General features: G+C 52.0%; 2 protein-coding genes across 2 annotated transcripts; one reads left to right on the top strand and one right to left on the bottom strand.

The window, feature by feature from the left end:
- Positions 1-407: 407 nt before the first annotated feature.
- CSUI_000724 (ribosomal protein rpl34) lies at positions 408-2,611 on the bottom strand. The gene is made up of 3 exons (XM_068060955.1): positions 2,116-2,611; positions 1,285-1,388; positions 408-779 (listed from the first exon to the last, which is right to left on the bottom strand). Exons 1-3 carry the CDS (start codon positions 2,272-2,274, stop codon positions 644-646), a joined length of 399 nt encoding a protein of 132 aa, XP_067927080.1. The 5' UTR covers positions 2,275-2,611; the 3' UTR covers positions 408-643.
- Positions 2,612-3,409: 798 nt separating this feature from the next.
- Positions 3,410-7,971, top strand: CSUI_000723 (methyltransferase tyw3; the record flags this gene model as incomplete). The annotated part of the gene is made up of 5 exons (XM_068060954.1): positions 3,410-4,501; positions 4,894-5,026; positions 5,291-5,876; positions 6,488-7,451; positions 7,913-7,971. The coding sequence occupies 4 exons, from the start codon at positions 3,410-3,412 to the stop codon at positions 7,449-7,451; spliced, it is 2,775 nt and encodes a 924-aa protein (XP_067927079.1). The 3' UTR covers positions 7,913-7,971.
- Between the last annotated feature and the right edge of the window lie 450 nt (positions 7,972-8,421).

Genomic DNA, 8,421 nt, shown 5'->3' with positions numbered 1-8,421 from the left:
AAGGTTGCTTCCAGATCAGCCAACCCTTCGGTGTTCGATCGCCGAGCATGCGACTGCACGTTTTATCCCCCCCGAGAAGTACAGGTTGTCCGCACTCCCACGTAATTTCGGAGCTACTTCCGTGTAGAGATGACTGTGCTCGCTCGACACCGCGGCTTTGAACTCCTCGCGGATGCAGAACTCTGACTTCAGCACATTCACCAAGTGAAGATGGGCCCGCGTTTAGCTAGGGGGTCCCGGATCACGATAACGACCGGGTGCTCAGCTTACGCAGTAAACCCTCCAACGCAGTTGACTGTGGAGTTCTACACCGTGGGACTTGACGAAGTTACACTAGGGACTACTTATGATACTAAGCCCACTTGCCAGACACTGACAGTTTCTAATTTTCGATGTCGAGACCGAAATCATGTGACGCTGCTGAGCGCCGAGGATCTTGACGGAGAGCCGGTTAGCTGTTCCTGGAACCGCACAACAGTTGCTAGAGATCCAGCTGGCGGCTCTAGGGATGCTTGATCCATCCTCGATGAGAGTGCAGGTATACAGCAGCGAGTACAGTTTTGTGCGGTAGACACAGAAGAGCACCTACTGAGCGAAGAAAAAGACAATGCAGGGAACGTGACGCATAGTAGCGAATAACAGATTAGGCCTTCGTGGTCTTCTTCTTTGGCTTCGACTTCTTCGCCTCCGCCTTCATCTCGTCCTTCTTCTGCTTCTCCTTTACTTGAAGAACCTGCTTGACGCATTTCTGTTCTTCTACCAAGAACGCACGGACAATCCTGAAAAAAGAGGAGACACACGCAGTTACAGCACTGCTATGGACTCCGGAAACAAACAGCCTCTCCAGTGAAAGGCCGTGCGCATTCTTCGCTGCACACCTGCTGGAAAGTTTGCAGTGGTTCACGCGAAGACACAGGCGCCTCTGGAGACGCGGGGGCGGGTTCGCAGCCAAGAGCGATAGTTACACAGCACCTTCAGTATAATCAATGACTGGGGTCCCACGGGTATGCCTACACACTACTCCACTGTTTGACTGCTGATCAGGCGCTGCCGCCAGTGGTTCTAACAAAGGCAGAACAATTTTCTAAAATGGAACAATGGCCCCTCATTAACATGAAGCCTTCGAAGAACTTGTGCGACCGTAAGCACTGTTGCCCGATGTCTGAATTGCTTCTCTGGTCGAGGGATACGACGGTCTGTGCCTCAGGTACCGTGATTTTCCCGATCAAAACAAAGTAAGGACACAGACTATAACAGACGTGATCGTTGTCTCTCGTTCCTCACCTTTCACGGACACAGGCGTGGCAGCGAGTCCCTCCATAAGCACGGTGAACGGTTCTCTCTCTCTTCTTGAGCAGCTTCATCTTGTGCGGAGCAACCGCAGGGATCTGTACACGATGCCAGAAAGAACCAGTCAGCCGAGGACGATATGACAGCGGGAATGGAGGGGGACAAACGACACTTTCCTCTCATTGTCCATATCAAACAAATCAGCCGATTGCTCTGATAGATGATCACATCAGTTTAAGTGGAAGATCGTTTCCCGATCTGGGTGCCGAGCCGGAAGAACTGCCTTCAGGAAAAACACTCAAACCAAGTGGAATACGTGCCTGGGTGCGCAACGGGAAAAACTGACGAGCGTTACACTTTCACATCACACGGCTGCCCCCTCGATCCACGCCCGAAATCAAGACGCTGCAGCCTTCTCGGAACCGGGAGGCGCAGGCGTTGGCCACAGAGAGGCCTACTCAACCAAGTAACGACACTTCGAGCGCAGAGAGAACGCGGCGTCATCGCGTGAGACAAAAAATGCATTGCTCATGGAGATATGTGACAGTGTTCTCCCGGTAAGGGTGTGTCCACCGACGACTAGCCAGTCATACGGTGCCTGATACTGGGAGAAACTGGGTACGCAGAGCGTCGCCGAGCAAGATTCGCTCGTTGGCGAGGCGTCGACCAGCATCTCAAGAGAAAGGAGGCCGGGCATGCATCATTTGGCATCAAGAGGTACGAACTGTGGGGACCCGATACAACACCATACTTTGAGCAAAAGTAAAAGAGTGAGACGGACCAGCCCTAGTTGCCGACAAAGAAAACGTGAGACAGCAAACTCACCCCTGGTAATGCGCGGTGGCAATTGCCACACTTCTGTCGGGAAGGCTGCTTGCCCACATTGTGGAAAACGACGCGGGCTCCAGGTGTACGTACACGCCGCACTCTGTTGGAGGCGGTCGCGTAGTGATTGTGTCGGCGGTAAGTCAGACGCGGCGCCATTTTCCAGTCCAGCACGAGAGAAGAACAACACAGAAACTACAGAAGAGAGGAGGTGATGGTTACAGAGAGAAACAGGCATGCACACGAAGCAGCCCTGGCTGTCGGACTCGCGTAACCCGAGCCTCACCTTGGGTGGGGGACACCGCACGCTCGGTTCGAAAGCGCCCCTGGGTGGTTATCCGAATGGGCAGTACCCACTGTAGTAAAGTTGGACCTGGACAACCAGCCAACAGTCCCCCGCATGCAGCGTACTCCAATTGTAAGAAGAATGAGTAGAAGCCAGCTCGCAACAGGATCTCCGCTCTTCTGCATCTACTAGGGTCTATTGCAGCCTCTGAATTCAATTTCACTCGAAGTGCTGCAAGCTTTCTTAACAAAAAACCTACAGGCGCAGTTTGCATCCTGCGTAGACAGACTTGACAAGCGGGTGGCCGCAAATTTGTCTAGGAAGCCACCGACTAACTCGCTCGAGCTCCACAAGTGACGTCCGCGGGAAGAGGGCGGGACGCGCCAGAAGCCTTTGGAACTCGGTTAGGACCAGAAAGTCACAGTCAGCATTGCTGGTTGGGTGGGCAGGCATTGTCTGCGCCGGCTTGAAATCTGCCGGACAACGGTGGAGGGTTATAGTGCCGGACGGCTGGGGTCGATTCTGCAGTTCAGTAGGGAGAAGCGCCAAATATACCTGGTCCAGTAGGAGGTAGAACACGTTCATGGCAGCCGGGTCAAACTTCACCCAGCTTTTTTCATCATTTGGACCCACGCGACAATGCACAGTGTGAAGACACGCACACCGCGAGGCGTTAAACCTCCGGACGTGTGTCGATGTGCCTTTAGGCGAAACCTGTGAACCGTACGCAGTTCACTCCTACTTGATTTTCTGTGCATTTCCACCTTGTAGCTTGTTTTTTAGTGAAGAGTAAAGTCATTTTGGAACGCACCCTGAAGTTTCGGGTTGATGTTCCCACGTTTCCACCCCGCGTCCTCTCGTGTCCTGCTGCCGTGTGCGGGGGGCAGCAGCGTTCCCTGCTCTCCAACCATCCTCTTCCGGCTGCCGCTTTTAGTTTGCTTTCTTGGCCCAGCAGAAGGCTGGGTGCCTGCCCTGTATGCCATGCACCGTCTTTGAACAGCTTCTTCCATGTTATCTCCCAAATGTTTCATCATGCGCCTATGGGGGCCGGCAGCCTTTCTTTTCTCTCGTCGTTCGTTTACTCGTTGGCTGGTCCCCCATCCTCCGCTAAAGTCGTCGGTCGACTTTCCCTTAGATCGGCGCCTATGTAAAACATCACTCTTAGCGAACCTGCAAAGCATGACACGTCCCAACCCTCGATGGGGACACCTGTGTCACCACCCCCCCAACAATACACACAAAGCAGGACGCCAGTCACCTACGGCCAGAGCACCTAGAAGACCTCGCATCCCTGGTTGCGGACATTTCCTGTTTCAGAACAGAGTTCCCGCGTCTGCTAGGTTAGGCTGTTCTGAGGGACAGACTTTGTCTTCGGAAGGCCAGTCAACGGAAGGGAGAAGAGGGTGTTGTAGCCGCCCAGACGCTCAAGCAAAGATCTATAGCTTCTGTTCTGTTGGCAGTTCATCCGCACTTCATAGTCACCGCCATTCAAGAAGTTGCGACATTCCGGTACATGGCAAAGTAGTAGACAGCGAAGCACTTGGGGGGGGAAAGACAACGCCGCTGCACTCGGGAGAAGTTAAGCCGCGTATGACGGAGAACGCGATTTACGCCAAGCTATCGAAGGGAAAGGAAGAACTGGTGAAGGAAACTGCTGAAACTGCATTGCCCCCGTCTATAGACACCAGCTCATCTTCCAACGGTTCTCCTGTATGTTTCTCTGAAAGTACCTCTTTTGATTTTCTTCGACCGTCTGCCGTCGATTCCCTTTCTGTGACATGGTACCATCCGTTTTCATCTCCACTGTTTCCTCTTCGTCCTCTGTTTTCATGCTCTCTCTATTCGTTTTCCCCTTTATTTCACTTTGCTCAGAAAACGTACCCGTGGACGCCTCGTCTCGCTGCTCCTGCTTCTCAATTCTCTTTTTCTTCATCTCCCGCAGTTTCTCCATTCTGCCAGTCTTCTCCTTCATCTATTCCTTCTCCATCCCTAGCATCTCCTTCTTCTCCACTGGAGCCTCCAGCCTTCGATAAATCAAAGCTGAAGCAACCTCTTAGTAGGACAGCGTTCGACGAGAGAAAGATTGCGGCCCTGACACCGGTAAGTCGTAGGGAAGACTATGGAGCCTTTATGTATATAGGCAGGAAGAAGCTAACACGACGGCTGTACAGACCTGATCCGCATGCTCGTCTAACATCTCGTTTGGCGTCCTCCTTTCTGTTTATTCATTCCTGTGTCTTTGATTTCTCCCTTGCAGACGATGCTTCAATCCACTTTTTGGTTTTCCTCTCTACCAGCGCGGGCTCTGAGCTGTCATGCGGGGAGACAGGAAAGGAAGAGATGGCTTTTATCACTTCATGACAGTTAGCATCCAGAAAAACTGAAAGGAAGCACGCTGCTTTATTGCCCGAGCCCCTCATTCGAAGAAAGCCAGTGCATGTTGTTTACGTGTTTCAACTTCTCTCATTTAAGGTGCTGCGTTTTCTTCACAGATTTATTTTTCTGACCAGACTGATACCCCAGTACACCCAGTTGCTGAAGATTCCTCTCCACCTGCCTCCTCGATGTCTCCTCCACTTTCTTTCCGAGGTCCTCGATCACGAAGCTTGCGACGACTATCATCAGGTGAGAGTTCACTTAACACCGGGACACACTTGTACTGTGTCCCGGTGTTGTCAAGTTCTTGTCGAACTGTATGTTGCTGCTGCCACTTGGGGAGGTTTCTTACAGCATGGTGTTGTGAATAGCTCATACACTCTGTACGTATCTTCGTTACTTAACCCACTGGAATCTTTCCGGGTGCACCTAACGGTGCGGGGATACTTCCTGCCCGAGGACGTTACGTCAGTTAGCATAACCGTGAAGCCGTTCTGATTTCTGTCTAAGCAGGTAAAAATCCCGGCGTCGCCGGAAGTGAAGAGATACGTCCCGTTGTCGAAGGTCCACGAGATCGGTCGAGGAAGGGATCTGTCGATAAAGAGATTCTTCCTCTTCTTAATCAACTGAATGCTCTGGAGAATTTCTATACCTCTAGCAGCTGTTCTGGTAGAGTTCTTCTTCTTGGGATCCCCAAAGAGGATTGCATTACTGTAACACCAAGCTGTTCTCCGACTCTTCCCCTCAATACCGCCCAGAGCCCTGTTACTCAATCCTTACCCTCCGCTGATGAGTCTGGTTCGTCTAACGGATTAGCTCTTGCGTCTTCCCTTAGCTCCACTGCTTCAGCATCCAGTAGTGCAACTCCTCCTTCTTCTGCTGCTTCTCTATCTTGCTCGGTGTCTTCGCAATCCAGAAGTTCAACTGCTAGGATCGAGGCATTCACACAAGAAGACTTGAAGAATGGATCAGACAAAAGAGAGGGACGAAGGCGCCAGAAACATTCAAAAATCTTTCTCTTGAATCACCACGAAGAGGTCAACGCCGAGTTACTCCTTCAAGCTATCAGGGAGTGCCCGCTCTGCTGCGAAGAAATCTGGTGTGTCATATACAGCCACAAACGGCGTGTAGACGCTGCACAAGCGTCTGTACTCACCTTCTTTCTCTCTGACTGCTGAAAGAGCATCCCTGTCCTGCCTCTTTTTATCTGTTGTAGACCGGCTTACTCTCGTTTTTGATGACTACTTGAGAGTTTCTCAGTCTCACTGCAGCGGTTGTGTACGCGGAGCAAGTATAGAGTAACAGAATTGAAAGATGCTAGGATCTGCTTTTACATGTGGCCAAGAGAATATTGTTATCCTGTTCTTTAGATGTTGACGATGTGCAGAACCCAGCCGGGAAGGTCCGCTATGAAGTTCCAGTTCCCGTTCTTTTGCCGGTTGGAAGGGTAGCCGGTCATTGCTTGAAGAGGGGAGGACCGCCCCCTCGTCTGCTGTCGATCATAGGAACATGTACAAGCATCTCCTTGAGCGAAAGGAAGAAGTACCGCCCCGTGCCCCGTGCGTTTCCTGTTTTACAGAATGGCGTGAGTGTGAGTTATGAGCAGCCCTTTTTTCCGGAGTGTTTCAGGATTCAGATAAAGGCTTTCTTGGGATCTCCGTCGAGGCGAGATCGGAAGATGCTGCCAATGTCATGTTTTTTTTTTCACAGGCTGAAAGTGGAGGCCCCCATATTACACGTGTGCTGCCGGACACTGCAAGATGCGCTATCCCTTGTTAAAGTAGCAAAGCCGTACGCTCACCGGGCTGTTCTCCTTCATGTGTCTTCTTCCTCCTCTTCTGCTGATGCTCTTGACACAGAAGCTGAGGGCGATCCTTCATCCACGCGTAAGGACCCGCGAACTGGTGATCCAGTCTCGCAGTTGGCGTCTTTGAAGTCACAGGCTGTTTTGTCTCGCCAGCGCAAAGTCCTTCAGTCTACTGTCGACTCACCCGTTGTCTCCCCGGCAGGCGGTTGTGGCTCTCCAGCCGCCCGTAAGCCTGAGCATTTATGTTCGACAGCGGATGATCTAGGGGGCTCTACAGCAACTGGAAACGGCGAAGAGAAAACAGAGTCTGTTAGCGTGCGAAACCAATCAGGTGCGAGCTACTCTGGATCAGAAAAGTGCATAAAACAAAATGCGAAAAAGACAGGCAGTGGTCGGAAAAGAAATAGTGAAAGGTATGTAGTAGAACTGACTGGCAGTGTACAATTGGCAATGCCCGTATTACTCAATGGTGATTGCTGGATAGTACCTCTTCCGGCGGCGACGAAGGATAGAACACAGTTACCGCACGGAAGAGGAAACGGGAGCACAACACAGTCGCTTTGTCTTGAAGCTGCGCCAACTGATGATGCGGACGGCGAGGACACTTGCCGGGGAGAAAACCATGGAGGGGAGGTGGCGGTGGAGCGTACCGACGTTGCATTGAAGGTTCGAGACATGGCAGGCGGGCTCCTCCGTGATGACACGTCAAAGGGGGCTGCTGAGCTCCGGAAGCGGTGGGAATGCTTAGCGCAACTGTGCAATGAAGGTCTTCACGAAAGTCGAAAAAAGTTCATGGGCCTCACGACTGACCTTGAGAAGCTTGCAGAAACGGCTGCCTATGTTCCATCTAATGAACAAATTAGGTAGCGTTTTTGGGAGCGGATAGGTCCCAAGACTTGCATCCTCCATACAAGCATTCTTGACACCCCAGGAAGCATCAAGAGGAGGTGGTCGGACAACGCAGGTCACAGAGGAGCCAATGCTGTGTCATACAACGAGATTGTGCTGACAGGTTTGAAGTGCTTATGATCCTCCTTCCACCAACTGAAGTACCAGGAGACACAGGGGTCAGCGGATATAGGGGGCCCACGCGCTCCACAAGCTCACTGCAGCGCGCCTGTGCGGCTCCTCCTTTCTTGTGATATACTAACACTTCCTTTGTATCCCCACATCGGGGGACGCGGACATCCGGAGTAACCTGGGCTAAGCGGCGGTGATGTCATTGTTAACTCGGAAGAGGACTGGAAATAGTATGTCTGCCGCAAGCAAAAACGCTCTCGTGTACCTTGTGTTCCCGAGTGTCTGTTGTCCCGTTCCTGCTTCACCAGGAGCAGGGCAGGTTGGAGCACGGGAAATTCGCGAAAGCCGTCTCGGACCTCTGCCGTAGAAGAGCTTGTCCGTGCCAACGGATGCACACCACATGCTTCAGCACGCTAGACAAAGGGAGGGGTTGTAAACTGCGTAACTAGGACGGTCTATGTGGTGAGTGTAGTCGGGACTTCAGGTTCAGGGTGCTTCTGTGCTTTCCGAACTTGTCAGAGTCCGCAGTTGATGTGAACCTGGAATAGTAGTGACCTGAGCAGCGAGTTTCCGCTGCCTGCCGTGTGCGTCATCGGTTGAGACTGACCAAAAAGAAGACTGCTTTTTGTGTCCGCCCAATCAATGAGAGCCTGGCTGTATGACAGCTCTCGTCTCAAAACGATAGCAAGAAAACCGCACAGAGGCATCACGGACAGGGAGGTGGGATCATGTCTCCTCAGCGAAGACGATAAAAACCGAGATTCCGCGCTTCTACTTCCTGTGTAACGAAGGCAGTGAAGTCTTCGTGGCTTGCAAC

This window comes from Cystoisospora suis (assembly GCF_002600585.1).
Source record: "Cystoisospora suis strain Wien I chromosome Unknown contig_283, whole genome shotgun sequence".
Taxonomy (NCBI): domain Eukaryota; phylum Apicomplexa; class Conoidasida; order Eucoccidiorida; family Sarcocystidae; genus Cystoisospora; species Cystoisospora suis.
The sequence above is the reverse complement of the archived record's forward strand: the minus strand, read 5'-3'. Positions and strand labels throughout refer to the sequence as shown.